This window comes from Festucalex cinctus, chromosome 14 (assembly GCF_051991245.1).
Source record: "Festucalex cinctus isolate MCC-2025b chromosome 14, RoL_Fcin_1.0, whole genome shotgun sequence".
Taxonomy (NCBI): Eukaryota; Metazoa; Chordata; class Actinopteri; order Syngnathiformes; family Syngnathidae; genus Festucalex; species Festucalex cinctus.
The window spans coordinates 13612142-13633457 of NC_135424.1; the positions used below are offsets into that span (position 1 = coordinate 13612142).

The 21316-nt window shown below is 38.4% G+C and overlaps 1 protein-coding gene across 5 annotated transcripts; it reads right to left on the reverse strand.

The window, feature by feature from the left end:
* Positions 1 to 194: 194 nt before the first annotated feature.
* On the reverse strand, positions 195 to 21110 carry klc1b (kinesin light chain 1b). Of its 5 annotated transcripts, none has more exons than XM_077494684.1 (16): positions 20898 to 21110; positions 15179 to 15449; positions 14731 to 14961; positions 14555 to 14636; positions 14164 to 14392; positions 13973 to 14060; positions 13015 to 13116; positions 12600 to 12773; positions 12057 to 12156; positions 11171 to 11223; positions 10827 to 10894; positions 9816 to 9924; positions 9322 to 9447; positions 1446 to 1570; positions 1315 to 1372; positions 195 to 1243 (listed from the first exon to the last, which is right to left on the reverse strand). In XM_077494684.1, the coding sequence occupies exons 2-16, from the start codon at positions 15425 to 15427 to the stop codon at positions 1163 to 1165; spliced, it is 1875 nt and encodes a 624-aa protein (XP_077350810.1). In that variant the 5' UTR covers positions 15428 to 15449; positions 20898 to 21110; the 3' UTR covers positions 195 to 1162. The 5 variants fall into 5 exon arrangements, with proteins under 5 accessions (XP_077350810.1, XP_077350808.1, XP_077350809.1 ...); XM_077494682.1 differs by having other exon boundaries at positions 9295 to 9447; positions 20898 to 21107; XM_077494683.1 differs by lacking the exon at positions 20898 to 21110 and adding an exon at positions 18111 to 18393 and having other exon boundaries at positions 9295 to 9447.
* Between the last annotated feature and the right edge of the window lie 206 nt (positions 21111 to 21316).

Genomic DNA, 21316 nt, shown 5'->3' on the forward strand with positions numbered 1-21316 from the left:
TTAGAATTAACCAATCAGATTCACAAATTTTATGTGCTTATTGTATTGTACACGCTTTAAGTTCCATAGAAGGAACACGTTTTTGAAATGATTTATCTTGGTCTGATTTGTACATATCACAACAACATGTAATTTGAAGAGGGGTGTGCAGACTTTTTTTTTTTAATGACCTACAGTAAAAGAGCAAGACAAAACATGGATAAAGATAATTTTAATTCTGAATCAAGTTAAGATTTGAACATCTTCACTAGTTGGAAGCAATTGACTCAAAGAATTACTGCCCTATTCCTTATGTCCCCTAATGAGGGGAAAAAAAAAAAAAATCATAAAAAAATAACCCAACATTCTACTTCTTTTGAGTTGCTTCATTTAAAAGACAGACGAGAGCTATTTGAGCATTGTGCAAATCTATGACAATCACTTTGTAGCGATCCAAACATGCATCACATCCTCAACAGTGTAAACAATTTCAAGTCAGAGTTGATCACCCCTACTTAACCTCAGACGGCATGGCACCGGATATCATTCAAGGGGCACAATAAGTGACCCAATTTTCAACATTATAGACTTGCTTTTACTGTTAAAATAACTTCACAAAAAGTTCATTTCATATTGGTTTCTCAATAATGAGATCCTGAATGAGTTGTGAACACATACAGAACTCACAACTGAAAGAGTAGCAGCCTACTTGACTTCGAAATGTCATTCCGTTATGTGGTCCGCAATTCATGTGATGACAGTGTCCCAAAGCTTTAACCTAATGCCACATCTCAACCCGACATATGCATTTTTAACAGTCATAGCAAATTTACAAGACACTGTTCTTTTCTAATCAGCTAAATTTACCAAATCTGTAATTAATTTTTGTGTAGAAAAAACCCCCAATCAGCACTATTAAAAACAAAGAATGGCACAGGATATGTGAGGAAAGGAGCTTATAAAATGGTGTCATGGCTCTTGACACCATTCAAAGTGCGCAATGACGAGGAGGAATCAAAATGGTAGCAAAGTATGCACTATGACAAAGGAAGGCAGGCACAAATTACAAAAGAATCCCTGTGCATTCAGACAAGTGAAAGGGTCTTTGGATGCGAGTGTCAGGAGGAAACGTCTTTGGGTCCGACATTGGCAGGTCCAGAAGGTCCGCTTGGAAAGTCCAGGCTCAGTTTCCGGAGTACAGATTCATGGTGCTGGAGCTCAGGCCTCGGTTCACCCTCAAATCATTGCTTCCTCGAGTCTGAGACTGAGATGTGAACTTTGTTAAGGACATGATAAGAAAAATGACCTTTTGTTTGTTTACAAATGTTACCTCACCTGGAATGTCTCATCACCCGTCTTATTCAAATAGTTCAAGGAAGCCGCTCGCTTCATGCTAGCAAGCAGAGCAGAAACAGTTAAGACAAGCAGACTTCAAATCCTTTTTCCTTTAGTTATGTAGTTCTTACTTGGTGCTGCGAGGTTCAGGAGGTCCGTTGCCCTGCAGTTTCTTGACCAGCAGCTCGCTGCTACGACGCAGGACGTCTCGGAGCTTGCCCAAAGAGCCGCTCCGCTGGAGGGCTCCGCTGCCGTCCTGCGCACACACATTCATCAAGCCACCTAATCACGACCCCAAACACAACCTCATATCACATTCAAGTTATCATTACATTACTCATTTTGGCTACATAAACATTTAAAGTGCAAGTGGATTCAAATGAGCCATGAATTTATTTGTTCATGTTATTAGTATTTGCTAGCTTTTTAATAGGGAAAATCTTGGTTGAAATAAGCTTCATCACCAACAGGGGGCGCCGTATGTATGTTGACAACATTGAAGGTGACGCCAAAGGTCCTGTTAATGCTAGAATCATATTCCGGATGCTAAAATAAACTAAATAAAGCAAGAATTTTGAGTCCACATCGTTCAAAATGAACATGTACACCATAATATTAATGCTAGAATCATATTCCGGATGCTAAATTAAACTAAATAAGCAAGAATTTTGAGTCCACAACGTTTGGTTTAAATTTGACAGCCATTTTGAGCTTTTTTACGTCTCCAAATGCATTTTCAGCGCCTGACTGTACATTTGAGGTGAATGTGTCAAAATCTTCAAAATGAACATGTGCACCATACAATTAAGTTCAAGCACCACTGATTGTCACATCCCATTCAAAACGGAACAAGAAGCACCTCAGTATTTGGGTCAGTTCTTGCTAATACGTGTTTCATAAAGAGTAGCAATTCAAATGCAGAATTCATGTACCACAATAAAAAAAATAATAACCATTATACTGTAGTATAAAAATTATTTGGGCCACTGTGGAAAAAAAGAAGTAAAAACTGCACTGGAAAAAAGTGTCAAATTATGACAAGTAGTTTTTGAATACCTACATAAATGTAAAATGTACTGTAGTCGGCCTAGGAGCCACATATGTTCTTTAATATTATTTAAAAATGTATTTTTATTCATTTAAATAATCAGGTAATTGGTAAATTGATTTATTATAAATAAACTAAAATACTTGGAATTAATGATAGTTTCTATAGTCTGTTAGTTTCACAAATTAACCAATCTAAAGTGTTAAAGAATAAAAAAGGCTCTCATCTAAATGGTTGATGAGTCCAAAAAAATAAAAAATAAAAAATCTATGAATGGGCCTTGCATATATGTCTCTCTGTTTCTATGTTTTGAAGATCAAAAGTGGTCCATGAGCACTAAACTTTGTCCACCAGTGGTCTTCAGAGATTTGCTTTAGTCATCGGATTACAGTGATGAAAATTGATGATTCATACAAACCTACTAAAACCCACTTTCAGCTCTAAAAGAACAGACACACGTTTGTACAGTCACATGGGCAAACTCGGCCCTCGAGGGCCAAAGTCCTGCAGGTTTTAGATGTCTCCCTCCACCAACACAGGTGAGGATCGTTATCAGGCTTCTGCAGAGCTCATATGAATCAGCTGTGTGGGAGAAGGGAAACATCCAAAACCTGCAGAATTCCGACCCTCGAGAACCAAGTTTAACGGTTAAACTGTTCATGATGGTGTTCATGTCCAGAAATGACGCAAAATTGGCCAATGATAGTTTTTTTTTTTTTTCCCAATGTGGCTTTACTCCTTGTATGATGGTATCCAAAAGCCTATTTTTGTTTACTTTTTTTTACATTGAGCTCTGATGTAGTTAACGATTGTGACATCACTAATATGGCGTGACCAGAAAAAAAGAACCATTCTGAACTTCTATTTTGATTTTGAAATATTCAATAAATGCACCAATGACTTCTAAGCTAATAGGGGAAAAATATATTTGGTGGTCCAAAAATTGTTTTTCTGTGTACAAATGCCAAAACCAAGTTCACAAATGAAAAAACTTTATTTGAGATACCAACAAATGTTGATGCAACCATCTTCACAATGCAAATTGGTAAATAGGACGCAGTTCTACTACTAGTGCTACTAAACCTAATATCATGTTTTTCCACATTGGGGAAATGAAGTCACACTATAGATATATGTCAAGAGTAGACAGTTCAATAAATAAGCATTCCACTAACACAACATTATTGATATAATAATTATGTGACGCACATGGTCAATTCTATAGCTGAGAGTAGAAGTAGTGGTATAGATGCACTCATGGAAAGGAATGAAGAATCAAGGCAAGTAGAAGGTTGAAGCCAGAAAGTGAATGCATCACAAGCACAGCCAACGACGACACTTTCAAGGTGTTAAAAGTCATTGTACATTCACTTAGTGAAACGTGTGATCTAACTGTTGTGGATGTTGAGCTGATGAAAAAACTAAAACGTTTTCACCAGTGTGACGCAGCTGTACACAAATACTCGTCAAGGCTAACGCGAGTCACGGCTTGGCCGCTTGAATAAGAACAATAAGAAAAGGCAATAATGCTTGTTTGAGACCGTGACACCTGTTTTTCATCTCTAATTGGTCTCCTGACACATCATGCCGCTTTTTTTTTTTTCCTCATTTGCAAATGCAACCTTCAAGGACACTGGCGACAGGAATAGCAACCACAGAATGAATTACCATGGCAACAGCTTGATGTGATCGGACAAATTTGCCGGCAGAAACAAGCACAGACAATTCTGTGATTCATTTAAATACTACTGCCTTAATATTCAGCCAAAAATGTGCATAAAAATGTAAACAAATCATACAAAATGACATAATCTCTTTTGTTTTTAAATCTATATAACAGAACCAAAAAAGCCCCCTTTCTTCTGGTTGACTCAGATACAGACATTTTGATATAAACGTGAAATAATATAGTACCATAACAGTTTAGGCATTTGATCTTGTTTTTAGTTCACATTAAACACAACAAAAACAACTGCATATATAAAATACAATGTGGCTAATGTGAGAACTTAACTTGAAATAAAAGAGGAAGATGTGATGTAGTGTAAACTTTTAAAATTGAAGGCCAGGAATTCAGTCTGTCAAATGTGGCTGGATTCTACGGAAGAGGATTAGGACCAGTGGGGGGGGAGTTTGTCAGGATTCTCACTTTATTCTCAGAATTCTCACTTTAATCTCAGAATTCTGACTTTAAAGTGAATAATAGTAGCACTAATAAAGTCAGAATTCTGACTTTATTCTATTATTCTCACTTTAAAGTCAGAATTCTGAGATTATAGTCAGATTTCTGAGATTAAAGTGAGAATCCTGACAAACTTTTTTTTCTCTCTTCACTGGTCCTAATCCTCTTCCATAATTCTGACTTTATTGGTGCTACTATTATTTTCACTTTAAAGTCAGAATTCTGAGAATAAAGTCAGAATTCTGACTTTAAAGAGAATTCGAGAATTTTAAATTTAAAATGACTTTATAGTGAGAATTCTGAGAATAAAGTGAGAATCCTGCCAAACTTTTTTTTCTCTCTCTTCACTGGCCCTAATCCTCTTCCGTAGGATTCACACTGCCGGGTCCAAGTGACAATTCAGATTTGTTTTGCTTTCAATTGGCACAATCCAGAAATGTGTCATAGCACACAAAGTAGCAGACAATGTAGATAAAAATCTGAGAGAAATTGAAATTGTGACAATGTGAGCGCAGAGTAAAAATGCACAAAAAGCTTGCAACAAAATACATGGTGAGGATTGGAGGTTTGTTAATCTTTAAATGAGCAAAACAATTGCTTACGGCTGCCAGCAATGAGGTTACCTTCATTTAAATCAGTCGTGCAAGTGTCAATATTGGATGTGTCACCTGATATCAGTTATTGAATCAGAATTGGTTACTTGGACCTGAAGTGTAAATGTGGCTTACTATATACCGTTAATGTGTAACATACATACAAGCGAGTTGAGGGAAAGAAAATGAAGGAAGGAGGTGTACGCACACACGTTGCTATGATCAATGAGTGAAAGTTTCCAACATGGGGTTAGTGGAAAGGAAGGACAGTGCCAAAGAGAGAGAGAGAGAGAGAAAGAAAGGGAAAATAGGGAGGAGCGAAGATGAGAAGACCAAACGTCCCGGCAGCTCTCGGTCGGACAGCGGACTGATGTGACAGCTGAGGGAGGGCAAGAGGGGCTTTCTCTGCTGGGGAGAGGGGGGCGCACCGGAGAGGAGTGACAACACATATCCTTTAGCTATTTGGTTGAGGGAGGGAGAGAGGGATGGAGGAATAATCTTGATGGCTTAGGCCTGATAAGAGAGAAAGAGAGAAGAGACAAAAAGGGCACAGGTTGTAAGATGACCCGCTCTGGGTTGGCCCTACTTCTTCCTCACATCACTCCTACTTTTCATCTCTTAATTGAAACAACTTGACTCTGGTTAATTCACCTAAAGGTAAAATGTGCTCTCGGGACCTTACAGTGGAACCTCCCACGTTGATTGCCCAGTTGGCCAAAAACAAACATTAACGTCTTACATTGCATGAATCTTAAGGCAATCTTGTGAGACTTCAGCTTAATGAAAAGCCAAGAAGATTAACTCAATGTTTCTACTCTATTTTTTATAGAGAGAGATAAGGAAAAATGTGCAGAACATAGAATTTAAACGTGTGTCATTTAAGCTTTAAATGGATCTGTCCTGGCTGCTCTTTACTGTGCGGTTGACTACAACAGCAAAAAAAATAAGAGACAATGATAGGAATTTAAAAAAAAAAAAAAAAAAAAACTCGTTTAAATGTAGTGTTTAGTGTTTGTAATGAGACTCACCTCCCAGGTATCCATAATATTCTCTTACCTCTTGTTTACCTCAAAATCAGACTAATCACATCTTAGAATTTTGATTAATCACTTAATTAAATAGGCTGTTTTAATCAACATTTTTTTTTGCCCGCTAAATTTGAAAAGCATCCGTGTTATGTTAATTCTTTCGACATTTAATGCTAGGAGGACTTCAACATTTTTTGATCCACTGCATGCTCTCATCCTGCTCTTTTTTTCCAGAAGAAAGTTATTTGCATAATTTAAAATGGGAAAAATACCCCAATAGTTTAACATAAACAAATATTCTGAATTTCATACGCAAACATTTATTAAATGTTTTAATTTAAAGCATGTTGTGTTCATTGTTCAAACTTAACCTGTACTACATTTAACATAATCATCAGCTGTCATCTGCGGTCAAAATTAATATTGCTTTTAATCTGCGTTAATACATGATTAATGCGATTTTTTTTAATGATTAATGCATGAGTTAACGCTTTAACTTTCACAGCCCGAATATAAAGTCTTATGACAAAAATCAAATTGAACTTTTTTTAATTAAATTTGTACGAGTTAAAAATGTCAAAATGTTCACTCAAAACTAGAGATGGGCGAGTACAGACACCAGGAAATGGTATTCGGCCCGATACCCGGCCATATTTCAAGGCATCGTATTCACAACGGCGAACGATATCAGTATCAGCCGCCCTTTTGTGGCCATTTTACAATCAGAAACTTGAAATTAAAATATAAAATTGCTATTCATTTCATTTAATTTTAGGAAAAAATGCTATATCATATAGGGCCATTCATATCACACACTTCGAAAAGCCCAATTATTGGGATATATAAGGTCATCTTTGAAATTGTCTGTTATTGTCACCCCCCGCCTCAAATTTTTATGTATCAAAAGTACTAGTGGTTATTGATATCGGTATCAATGACGATCATGAGTTTTGTACTCGTACTGGCATCGGTCTAATAAAAAGTGGTATCGAACATCCGTATTTAAAACTAACTTGCTCTTATGACAGTGACAGACTGAACAGAACTTCAGTTTCATTATTTCATCCAAAGTGTTTTACTTTAGAGGTTCCACTAAATTCTTGGCACACAAACTAACTTCTTTGATGCAGCATTATTTGCGATGTTTGATAAAACTTTGGTGGGATATGAAGTTTGAATGATAACAAATTTAATATTTTAAATTTGAAAAATTTAAATCCACCCACACACACAAATGATGAAACCCAACTATGACTTTTTGTGCAGGTCCCCTAGTTTTAGATGCAGTGAGTGGGTGCTTACAGTCGCTGTGACTCAGCTGTTTTTCGTTCCTTTCTGGGTAGCACAGTCTGAACTTGGCACAGTGAGAGTGTGCTGCAGAGATGGATTCGCTCAAAATCAAGTGTGCACTGACAAGGTGGGATTTTGAGACACCTTGCAGTAGTCCTATGCAGATTTAATACACTGCTGCAAAATTTCTATTCTCCACTTTCCCTGTGCACTGCAACATTACATACTAAATAACTTGACTACATACCAACCCAACCGAGCTTATTGAACACAGACGTTAAGGGAGAGTACAATCCACTGAGTGTAGAAAAGAATTTTGATTGACAGGCTGATTGGTTGTCATGGCAATTGTAACTAATAAGGTTAGTAGTAAAAGGGAAAAAAGCCAAGGGTAAAAAAAAATAAAAAAAAGACAGCATGCAAGCAGGCAGGAAGCATTTAGCTGAAAGCAGGAATCAAATCATGCATTTTATGAAAACACAGATTAATAATCACATTCACAGTTTCGTTGGCATCTGAGCTCTACTACTGAGAGACCTCGGCACAGACAGAAATGTAATGAAATGATCATGTTTGACAAAATAAGGACATTACTACTGTTATACGCCAAGTAAACATGTCATCAGACTCAGTTAAGGTGATGTCAGATCTGCTAGCCTGATATTCTACTGTTCTAACTTTTAAAATGAATGCATGGTTCTTGTAGTCAAACGGTCTCAAATGAGTGCTCAAAAAAAGCAATGAGTCTTTTGTCATATGTATATTACAGATCACGCCCAAAGCAATCCTCTGCATGTCATCATGCGATAGTGTTTGCATTTAAACGTGTAGAGAACCCACACATTCACACAAGTGTTACCACAAAGCCCCACCTTCCCCTCATGTAACGTGACTCACTCAAAGAAACACACATGAGGTTAATATGGCACCCGTGTGTGAGCACACAGTCCATTAGTGCGCATGTTGATGGGTTAAAGTCCACTGACTGGCATGGCTGCATGCATGGTTTTTAAAGTGGCCGGTGAAGCAGTGTGTGAGAAGCACAGGCTCAAGTGAAGGCACATCTACTGGCACAGTCATGTAAAATTCACAGCAGGGTTTCTTCTAACTAGGACACGCAACTAACTGTGTTTCTCTAACTGCATAATTTGCTGCACTTGAATGTCTGGAATGGGTAATGATATATTTAATGAGCGAAGCGAGTGACAACGGTGACATTTTAAAGCATTAAACAATGGATGAAGCTAAGCTGCACATTCACCGGAGACATGCAAATTATATTTCATGGTTCATATAAGGAACATGGTTTATATATAATTGTTTTTTAAATGAAACTTGTATCTAAATCTTTTGCTAATGTGCCAAAGCATGAGTTTGTGCCTTCTTTTTGCAACGCTACTTGTGCAGAAGCAATGCCAGCAAAACAACAACTTATTAAAATGAGACAACAGCAAGCAATGAACAACACAAATGCACAAAACCGAGACGCTGTCAAATAGGAACATGTCGCCATGCCAAGACACTCAATCAGCTTTTTCTTTCTACAAATATGTTTTTATGGAAAAACCCTCATAGGAAGAACAAGGCATCAAGGAGCTAGTACAGATGTTCTCAGACTACACACAGTTGAGACAAATCGGAATAGAGCACTTGGTTTATATATTATTGTCAATAATTGGTGACAATTACAGAATATGGTTAATAAATTACAGTGTAAAATGGCTTAAAAAAAAAAAATTCTGTACCAGTCAACGCCCCATTTAATATGACAAAGTTGTCTTGTTCTTCCAATGAGGTCCACTGGCTTATAAGACTCAATGAACGTGGATCTGTACTCACCCCATTCCACTCCACGCCCATACTCACTTCCTCGCCAGCTTCAGAGCCACTTTCGTACTTAACGCTGCTCAGGCTCTCCCTGCTCCTTCGCCTGTCGCCTTCTCCGTCCTTCAGGATCTCGACCATGCGTGTCTGGTGGATGGGGTCAATGCCCTAATGGGAAGAACACAAAGAGGAAAACAAATCCTAATCAACAAAGGGCAAAGTAAACATTAGCATGGGGAGAATGTTTGAAAGTGTGTAGCTGTATGAGAGTATTTAAATGGTGTAAGATCATGTGATCTAAAACAGTGAATAAATATTTCATATGGCTGTGAAATGGGAGTAATGTTCAGTGAGAAAGATGGAGACTATGGCGGCCATCACTTACTGTGTTGCTCTAGATCCAAAGCAATGTTGAGAGAGGGGGAAAAAAATAAATGAGATTGACTCGCCTAGCACATTTGGAAATTGACAAAAGCAGGAAGTGCTCAGCTGTTTCATATGGATTCACATGCCATATTTTCCGCAATGTTGCTGACCTGTTTGCGGGATCTCACGGCGCATTCCTCCAGGGTCTCGGCAGCTTCCAGCTTGCCTTGACGGCGGTACAGAGCACCCAGGTTCCTCAGTGTCGTGTTCACGGTGGGGCTGCGGGCACAAGAAACAGGCACAACTCATACTTCTAGCAATGTTTTCTCGTCTGGACAGCAAAACATGAGCAATGCCGTTAATGATGTGTCATGTGTTCAAAGCCTTCTTAAATGCTCTCGTTGCTTCCACCATGATGGGTAGCTGATAACCGATCCAGTAAGTGTGATAGATTAAATCACACAAGTGAAATGGTATGCTGCATTCCAGAAAACTGGGGCATGAGAGATCTTCACTCTGACTAGGAATAGTGCATTGGAACACCATTTGAAGTTCTTGCTTGAGGCAAATCCACAAAGCATGACTTCCCCAATATGAAGACATCAGTCATTCAACACCCATCTTGAATGGAAAACCAAAATAAAACTATCACTATCATCATCAATTATGATAATTAACTCCTTTGCTCCCAAAAACGTATAAATACGTTTTATTTGAAATGTATTAAGTGCTCCAATGACGTATTTACATGTTTTTTTATGTTTTGTTTTGTTTTTATGCTAGACAGAAGTCTTTGATGCAGCCTTTCAACTGCAGAGAAGGGGTGGGGGGGGGAAAAATGATAGTAATTACAACAACGACCAGCAGGTGCCAACAGAGTATAATAGATCAACCGGGGCCATGATGAAAACAAGCTGTTTGCCCACAGTTCTTAGCAGATTTGTGAATAATGAAACGTAGCTATATTCTAATGCTAATTTCTGCAAAATGGAAACAGATAGACTTTAATCTTTCTTTTGGTAGGTTCCATGTTTTTATAGCATTAGAACACAATATTCTGTGGACCTTGCAAAATCAGTCAAAATCCAGATAAAAATAAAAATACTAGACATAAAAAAAAACAAAAAAACAACTGTTTAACTGTATAATTTAGCACCTTTGAAACAGCAACTGTGCCTCACCTGTTGACTTTGCAGGCTTTATACCAGCCTCCATACTCTCCATAAGGCGTGTTGTCCCTGTGCTTGCCCTGGAAGTAAAAGAAAAAGGCAAATGTGAAGGGGAGGAGTTGTGTAAACCAGACCAACGGGATTTTAATGTTTTGTTTACATATAACAACGAATGGCCCAAAGGCGTTTCATGCTGAGTGTAAGGTTTTGCACCATGAAAGACCGGATCACTTCCCAGGATGTGAACTAAGCTGACCTGTTTTTCTCTTCTCTTGTGCTTTTGAAATGTCTCATTGGCTTTTTTTTAAATGTGCTACTTTTAAACATCAAGAGTACAGTGACATGGAGGCCCTCACCTTGCTCATCTCCTCTCTTTCCTCGGCGTGCATCCAGATAGGCTTGTTTTCAGCTGCAGACACACACACGGGAGAGGTTCGACAAACTGCGCAATACGACTGGAATACACCACACACACAACAGACCATCTCTTGAGGCTTTGCTGAGTCCATGATCAACTATTCATGATGCATTGAACTAGCTGAGCACAGCATATTGCCCTTCAAGAATGGAGGTTGAATCTGCATTATCAGCCTGGTTTTCTGTATGCAGTCATCAATTTAGTAAAACTAAAGAACTGAAAAAAAATCATGTCGAGAAATATGAATAAGAGTATAAAAGATGGATGTATATATTTTGCAACCCTTTGTAGTTAAATGTGTTTGACTACATGGGAAACAAACTATAGCTGAGGAATGCTGATGTGTTTGATAAAAATCTGAGAAATCTTGAAGGTTACTCTTGAAAGATAAACCTGTCAGAGAAATTATCCAAAAAAAGCAATTTTTCATTTCTTATTCAAAGACAATATAATTTCACGAGGAAATGGAATGTAACCATCTTTTTTTTTTCCCAGTAGAAACTCAAAGAGAATGCAATTGCCAGAGTTCAGACCAACAAAGTCTTTATTTGTCCAAAAGCCTTTTGTAAGAGTCTTTGAGTCCTTTGAATGGTGAAGGCAGGCAGCCTGCTTAGAACACCGTCCACTTTTTAATCATCTGTCCATCACGCCTCACTGGTGTGAGATAAATAGTAGGTAGAAGATGAAACAATAGTGCAAGAGAAAAAAAAATTAACGACTATGAAGGGTGATTAAAAGAAATCCTATTGCATTATATATATATTTTTTTATGCCAGTATTAATCTTTGCTGTGAAATATCTTCATGGCATCAACAAGTCCTTACCATCTACAGATCCAAACTCCTTCTCATGGGCCCGAGTCAGAATCTCTTTGTATAGAATCTCAGCCTCCTTATATTTTCCCTGTTTGAGAAAGCAGGACGCCTGGAGAACAGAGAGGGCAAAAATGTGGTTTAGAGTTGCATCAAATGACTCACAATAAAGACGACAGTTCCGAATGGAAAGGAAACATCCTCTCCTGCGCAGTTACTCATATAAAGTCATTGTAGCACGTGGATTTTATTTCTGGCACAATCACAGTTTTGGGGAACCACAGGAAGCAATTCAGCTGACAAGAAGCTGCTGGCATGCGTGCACAACACCAAATTCTCCAGACCCACAAAGCATATGTTCTTCTCTAAGGAGTCTCATGACAAACACACATGAATGGAAAGCTTTGTGATTTTCCTTCATCTCATCTTAAAAATTTACATTCATAACATACTCCATTCAATAACAGCCACTCCTTTCAAAAAGGAAAACGCCAGCCCATGTCTCCATTTTGTATATTCACTGTCTTTCAGGGACTTTGTGGCGCCTTGACTCACCAGGTTATTCTTGGTTTTGGCCACATTGGGATCATCGGGACCCAGCCTACATTCGTAGATCTCCAGGGCACGGCAGTAGTAGTATTCCACCTCCTCATATTTGCCTTGATTCTGACAGAGTAGAGCTAAGTTGTTCAGTTGTTTGGCCACATCTGGATGGTCTTTCCCCAGGACCTGATGGAAGCCATACACATTGTTGTCACATATTGATGAGTCTACATCATTATTTCTCTTTGCATCTACCCTTCTGTTGCTGACAGTGGTATCTCAACAAGACAATTTAAGAAACTCGTTCTCTCCTTTATAGACGTCGGTGTTAAAATGGCTGAGTTTGGAAATCTTAGTTGTTACAATGAGCCTATTGTTCAGATTTAGCTCTGAGTTCAGGCCTGTGGTAGCGAGGGATGTAACCTACCTTCTCTCTGATCTCCAGAGCCCTCTTGCACAGAGGCTCAGCCTCCTTGTACTTCCCCCTCTTTCCATACAGTACAGCCAGGTTGTTCAATGTTGCAGCAACCTGCACAAAATGAAAAGCAAATGATAGTTAATGAAATATGCCATTTTGCTCAGGAAATTAGCCTTTTAGCAAAATACAAAAATGCTTTTCTAAGGTACAATAATTAAACTGTCATTTTCTAACAAGGTTGTATGTGACATTTACACATTTTCTCTGGTTTTGTTTGATTTGTGAGCAAGCCTTGAGTATCTAACATTAAGTTAAAGTATTGAACAAATCAGAAACCTATCCTTGAGTAGAAAGGCACAAAATATATATATATACACACATCCTGGGGCAGACAGCAAATAAAGTGGAAAGTGCAGTAATTGCAGCCTTGTCAAGTCGTTGAGCAATTGTAAACGAATATCAAAAAAATATTCAAGGGAAGTCATCTTTAAACATTTTTTAACAATAATGTTATATGTGACCTCTCTAGTCTAAACTGATTAATGTTGCATTTGTAATATGAGTTATGCAGCAAAATCCAGCCATTTTCATCCATCTCAGGGGGCAGCCATTTTGCCACTTGCTGTCGACTGAAGATGACATCACAGTTACTCAGGGCTCAGGCAACGACCAATCACAGCTCACCTGTTTTCTGAAGCTGAGCTGTGATTGGTTGTTAATGGAGACCTGAGCAACTGTGATGTCATTTTCACTTGACAGCATGTGGCAAAATGGTTGCCTTCTGATATATAAAAATTGCTGGATTTTGCTGCTTAACTCATATTCCACTAATGCAATATTAACCAGAATACCACATTTAGACTAGCAGGGCTGCATAGAACATATTGTTAAGAAATTTTTGGGAGGTTGACTTCCTCTTTAAGTTGTCTTCATTGCGGTGTGGATGCCACGAGAATGTGATTCTTACAGCTGGATGGTCTTTGCCCAGGGTTTTCTCCCGGATGGACAGAGCATCATTGAGAAGATGTGCAGCCTCTTTGTATTTATTCTGATCCCTGGGTGATAAAGATGGAGACAGTTGACAAGAAACGACATCACTCAACAAACTACATGAAATATAGGCGATAGCTGAAACTCTCTTATGGGGTCATGTCTGACCTATAAACCAAAGCCAGGATGTTGAGCATAGTAGCAACATCAGGGTGGTCGTGTCCAGATGTTTTCTCCAGGTCCTCCAAAGCTTGCTTGCAGAGGGGCACAGCGACCTCGTACCTGCCCTGAGAGGCATATTGGATCACCAGGTTGTGTAGTGTTCTCAGACGAGCTGGGATCTCGTAGCCTCCCTGCTGGGCTGCAGCTACTGCTGCACTGTTGTGTTGATGTTGCACTGTGGGGCAAAAACGCAACACAAGTATGAGGCCAGGTTAAAAATAAATACATGAATAATAAAAGGCATTCTGAGTAGTATTGTTGAACCAATTTTGAAGACTGAGAGAATGTACAGGTACACTATTGTCCTTGCTACATACTGGGTGCTAAACGCTCTTACTTCCTTGGCCATGCTCCTCTTCATCATTGGGGAAGAGATCATCCAGAGAGTCCTTTGGTGTTTCTCTGTCCTTTTCCTCCTGCTGGAATTAATGACAAAGTACATGAACATATGAAACAACATTTCAAAAGTACTCAAAAACTAACTGTAAACTGTGAGATTTGTTTGGTACTTACTGTGGGGGAGACGTCCTCGTCATATTTCTTGAGCTGGTTCATGAACTCCAGATGTTTCTTCTCTTCCTCGAGCTGAGCGACACTCTGCTCGCTCTTTTGCAGCTTCTGTTGGGTATTGGCCAGCTCATCACGCAGCCACTGGTTCTCCTGGCAAAGCCTCCTCACCTGTGCACGCAGTTTCTGCTTTTCGGACTCCACCGCATTCAGGTGGTTGGACAGGGCCATCATCACCTAGGATAGGGGGAAAAATTTAAGGAAGATTGGCGTTAAACTACATTAGCAAAAAAGTTGCAACAGTAAGACCAGAGTGTGAATGAATTATCTTCTCAGGCGAGTACAGAATGTGGACACGTAAGGAAGCAGAAACATCCAAAACACCCAAAACAAGGATGAGATGTTTCAAAACACATGCAATCCATTTCACCGCCAATTATTCACCCAGTGTTACCTGTGCTTCACCAAGCCCCAGCTCAATCATCTCCACTGACTTGCGCAGCAGGTTGGACTTCTCATGCACCAGGTTGGCTTCTTCGTCCTTTTTCAGGCACTTGATGGTCTCCAAGAGACTGTGGAGAATGGAATTGTGCTCATTCTTGAGGGCTTCCAAACCCTGGATGACCAGTTTGGTGTTGGAGATGATCTCCTCTTGAGAGAGCTTTTCCAGCTTCTCTTCCCGGGCATACACCATTGTGGACATCTTCACAATTGCTCAGGGAAACCTGTACACAATACGGAAAGTGGAACACAATATTACACAGCTGGTAAGAATTACAAAAGCAGACGGAAAAATTAGTTTGATCTCTTATTGCCAGATAGTGCACTAGGGCTGTGCAATTAATTGAAATTCAATTACAATTTCAATTATTGCACTCCACAATTACAAAATCAGCATAATCGTACAAAAAAATAATATTAATACTAATTTCTGAGTTGTTTAAATTTATGCAATTTCACCTTTTGAAATCTTAAAATAACTCATTTAATAAATGTTGTTTCATCCTAAATAACTTGCATAATTAGTTTTCGAAGAATTTTCTTTGTCTTAATATTTTTTGTTTTTTACGTTTAAGCCTTTTGTTTTGTACCGAGCAATAAATTCTGTTTGGTCCAAATTAACTTACATAATTTTAGTGTTTCTATTTTTTTTTTTAATTGGTCTTAATATTTGTAAATGCTTAAACATTTTCTTGTTTTGTCCCAAAAAATAACTTTTGAATAATCGTGATTTCAATTATTGCCAAAATAATAATGATTATTTTTTCCATAATCGAGCAGTCCTAAAATGCCCTATAGAGAGGAAACTTGTTTATATATGATGAACCAGTCATCTGACGACCAAGGAGGAGGAACATAAACCCTTGCATTATTACGAGGGATGTGTTGAAAATTCAGCCACTGAAAATTTTAGTACATTTTCGGTTTCAGTTCGAAAGACACCAAAACAGGACGCTGTGATGACGCATGCAAAAAGGTTGAAAATGAGAAAACTGAGTCAATATCCACCATCCCCGGCCATCATGATTCCATCATTTTATTTATTTATTATTAACTTGCAGCTTAGGTTGTACAGTATTGATGTTTGTGTCAAGCCATGTCTCAGCCTGGCTGACACGATGACACCGTTCCAGGGCGTTCAAAACAACTGAAAACTCTTTCGTGGGCCAATGGAACAAGCTATTTTCTCAGTCCGATGACTCATTGAGCCACATCAGTTATAAACTACATTCAAAAAGGAGCCCTGCCCTTCCAGCTGAAATCCAGGCAGCTGTGAGCACGATTGGCAGTACTTTAGCATCAGTGAGGATATATATGGGAGATAAACGGCAGCCAACTGCTGGGAGAATTATACAGTAACCCTACATTAGTGGGCTACTCCAAGTTCTGATTGCTCTCTATTTTGTCGATTTGAATAAAAGCATACACACAGCTGAACTCTGTCAACAGAGACTTGATATGATACTACTCGGCGCCAGCCAAGCTGAAGAGAATTTTTTTCTCTTATTCTCAGGTTGATGGACCTGCTTAGTCTAATCTCCTGAGGAATTCATTATGTTTTATGTATGACTGGAAATATCTCCCCTTTCCTAAATCATTTTTTCTAGGTAGATTACAGTTTGTTTGGTTTAAGACAAGTGATGTTACAGTGGCAGTGGAGCCTCCAAAGTCGAACGTAATTTGTGCAATTTGGGGGTCAATATGTGCAATATATGCCTCAAAAGTGAAATGAAAACTTGAACAATGATCAACAATCATAGTGACAAGACCTTAACTCGGTGAGCAACTAAATATTTTAGTATGTTTTGGTCAATGGGAGGATAACAACTAAAAATGTGGGTCTTTTATTGAAAAAAAAAATGGGTAAGGGAAACACTGTATACGTTCCAAAAATGTTTGCTTTTTTGTTTTTTTGGGATGTTACAACAAAAAGGTAAAGTGTGCACAAGACTATAAATTGAATAACAATTACACACACAAATCTATTTTACCAAGTAGATGCTAACAATTCACATGTAGCTGAAACCATTATGGTCAATGATGAGCATCAAATTCACCAGAGCTTGTCAAACTTCCTATTTTACTTTGCTTTTAAAATGTGCTGAATGTTAACAACCACTTATGACCACTATGCACAAGCAACTAATACTTGTCAACAAACAAATATCTTGCACTCGACTTTACATTTAATTTAAAGACCATACATTAACTTAGAGAACATGTCCTCCCTGTTAGAGCAGTTTAAAGGTCCATGTATGAAAAGATCCTAGAAGCACCGAAGGCGCGCAAAAAAAAAAAACGAAAAAAAAAAACGAAAAAAAAACGAAAAAAAAAAAAAAAAACTTCAAGGCTAGTCAGAGAAAACGGGTCTGCTTTGATACAACAAAGGCCGGGTCTGTACTCCTCCTCAGAAAGATAAAAGTTAATATTTTTCTCTTTAAAGAGATACTAAAGCCTGTCATACTTTTTTTTTTTTTTTTTAATCTACATAGTTGCGGCTTCACAGAAAACATACAAAAAAAGGTAAGACTACAGGTATATTAGGCTATACCTATTAAGTCGCTTCTCCTTAGTGAATATTTCCCAATCTCCACTAACTGCCAATATCTGCTTAACTCATCTAACATAATAATATGCAACACAATGCCAACATTAACAGATGTTTGAGCTCCTTACTCCAGCAGGTGGCTTTGCAATTAAGTTTATCTCAAACCATACAATATAAATGTTGTGTTTACATTAAAATACAAACTGACAAACAGAAACGGAATTATTGAACAACAGTTTGTTCTCAGGTTAAAAACAAGCTTCTAAATCAAGTATGCTTGGAAAGGAATCCATCGTTGAATATTATTCCTATTACAACTTGCAACTCGGACACTAACCTGTTTACGTTGCAAATCAGAGCCTTAAGAGTCTGGCATGGAAAATAACTGATGAAATAATGAGTTGTCTTCCGGCAACAGAGTGGCACACACAGAATAGGCAGTGCTCATCCGCAGAGATCCTTCGAGAAACAACAAAGGACGCTGTGCCTATGAAACGGGTTAATGCAAATGTATTAGGACGTTGTGGGCGGGAGAGAACGAGAGAGAAAGTGAGAGAGCTGCTATAGGGACAACTGGGATGGCGGTGCCTGTGGGATGACGGTGACCTTCCTGCTGCTTCATCGCAACAACAGGCATCAGCAAAGGGCGTGCATCCAAAGACAGCCCCGCCCAACGCTGGAAGAGCAAGAGAGTGCAGAGGAGCAGGTCGGATGGGGGGAGGGAGCCATGGAGACGACGAGCTCCTCTGCACTCAGACACAAGGGGATGCCAGTAATGGCAATGATGAGACACAACGGAAGGCTCCATGACACGGTTTAAAGCCACTAAAGGATGCACACGTGACTAAGGCAGATTATACCAATAATGAAAACAAACCTGTGGCTGTATCACTTTAATGTTTCATGTTTCATGAAACAATTATGTAAACATATGGACTGCACTTCTTAAGCACTTAAGACTGAACCTATCACGGATACTATATATATATATATATATATATATATATATATATATATATCCATCCATTTTCTTGACCGCTTATTCCTCACAAGGGTCGCCACTTAACACTATGGTTATGTTTTTTTTTTTTTTTTTTTTTAAAGACCTTACCTGACGTGATTTCAAAGAAAATGTCAACATGAAAAGACTGTCTAGCACGTCAGCCAATCAGATGACAAAGAAAAACTGACTTGTTTGCACATTCTGTACTTAAGTACACAAGGTTTGCAAATGCTCGCATCAAGCACAATTATTAGTTGGACTGCTCAATTATGAAAAAATAATCACAATTAATTTGGTAATAATTGCAATAACGATTTAGGACAATCATTGGTTTTTGGTACAAAACAGGAAATTCAAACGTAAAAAATATTAAGACAAATAAATGTCTTTGAAACACTATAATATGCAAGTTATTTTTGGACCAAACCAGATTAAATTGCCGGTAGTCAATTTAAAATAAAAAGGTGCATATATATATTTAAACAACTCAAAATTAGGATTAATCTTTTATTTTTGTTTCCAATTGTGCCGATTTTGTAATTGTGGAATGTAATAATTGAAATTGGATTGAATTTTATTAGACATTAGACAACTTGTTTATACACTGACAAAGAAGATGAAATTTTGAGAAGTGTTTATGCTGGCCAGTGGCCAGTTTTCAAGCACACGTTTGTGTGCGGACAAAAATGTAAAATGGTGAGCAAAACATGCATTTTTGAAAATACCCTAAGACAAAAATGCTAAATTGTGTCTATTTAGCATACGCTGAAATGAAGCATTTCCAGTTTAAGAAAACCCCTCATGATGGCCCAGCCTGTTCATGAAAGTAACACTTAAACAGCTCAACATGGAAGTCCCTATTAAAGTTGCATTTTAAAATGTGGGTCAGGGATGGGTTTTACATACAAGCAAGATGATTCACTCAGCATAATCAGTGATCAAAGGTCAAAACATATTACTACAATCACAACACCTCTTCCAGTCCAATCCAGCATAACAAATAAAGCGAATAACAAAGAAAGCTATGACTATCTGACGTTGGGTCATACTCAAAGGAATGGTCAAGTACAACCACCCTTCAACTGGCACACTTGCTACAAAATCTTAAAAGTTCAGCGAACGTTTGTCGCATTGAGAAGCCTTTTCTTTTGTAAACCGTACAACATTGATTTGTCTGTGACATAATCTGGGCGTGGTGCATTTGTACTTTCCAACACCAGTGCACGAGGCGAGTGAGGCTTGGAATGGAAACCGAATTCAGCAGGTGCATCAGGAAACAATTTGTCTGTGTCAGCATCACAACTCCAGATCAAATTACGTAGTTCTACATCACCGGATGCCATCATTCACCCGTTTCCGGCAAGTATCTGTATGACCAGCAGACACATGGCAGAGGCAGTCATCAAGGAGGGTGTGGTGGGATGACCATGAGAGAAAATGAGGATTGTGCTACTGACTGACCCTGATATAAGTTTTAAACAAAATATAACAAGCCATGTTGCTGTGTGCTGTTTGTTTACCTTGTTTACAAGAAGAGGTGGTACATTTGTCCAACTCATGTTAAAAAAAAAAATGGTGATGTCATTTGGCCGTCTTATATAATGATGAGACATTTTCAAGCTATGGAAACCAGGATTTTCTAAATATACTAAAACAATGTTAAAGCACATTTAATGGTTCAATTACTTGACCATTTCCTGTGGTTCTGTTACAGTTCTGATATCACATTCCACTGAAAGCCACATTAGGCAGAAAAATAACAAATCCGCTCATTATCTACATGCCACCTTACCTCAACTGTGACGTAATTTCTTTTTTTCTTTTTTCTTTTTTTTTTTCCCCAGGACAACGTTCCCGGTGACGTATTGGTACATCTTCACTGAGTTGTTTTTGCCAATGTTAAGTGTAAAGCTTTAAACGTCGGTTCCGCTCTGCAGTCAGTGGCTGTTTAGCTCGGCTAGCCTGTTAGCATCACCACTCCCTGTTTGTTGCGGACTCGGTGGGTTTAAACTTCCAAGGCGGTATCTTGAGCGTACAGTTGTGAAAATGTACACTATATTGAAACTAAGTCACATAGACGCTCGAATTAATTTCGATATGGATAAAACAGAGATCCCTTACCGACAGCCAGGACCTTCGGCTAGCCCAGCCCCTTTAAATCCAAAATGTCTCCAAACCCGCACAATTCTCCCATCAGCCTTTGCGGCGAGGTAAATCTCAGTGACGTATCTTGTTTTCTACCGTGTCCTCGCACAGAAATTATAATGTTTTTAACTATAATGGTTCATTATGACTAAGAAATGTGGCTAAAACCTTGCACATTCTTACGTATAAAACTTGTCTATGATTAATCGAAACTTTAAATGCAACATTTAAAAAACAAAACTAAAGTGAACTGTGAAGTGAAAAACCAGAGCCGAGAAAGCTGATATCTAAATCAGAGAAAGCTGATACTGCCACCTGGTGGTCACAGATATTAATCGTTAATATTGTTTATCGTTATGAATTTAAACGTGTCATTTTGTAGTGTTAAATGAAAC

Excerpts from the sequence above, each read along its gene's own strand:
- klc1b (XM_077494682.1), bottom strand. The coding sequence starts at position 15,427 with ATGTCCACAATGGTGTATGCCCGGGAAGAGAAGCTGGAAAAGCTCTCT. Across the intron at positions 14,061-14,163 it reads ATCCTGGCTTTGGTTTATAG|GGATCAGAATAAATACAAAG; the intron begins GTCAGACATGAC and ends TTTATCACCCAG. Across the intron at positions 1,571-9,294 it reads TGGGCGTGGAGTGGAATGGG|GACGGCAGCGGAGCCCTCCA; the intron begins GTGAGTACAGAT and ends GTGTGTGCGCAG.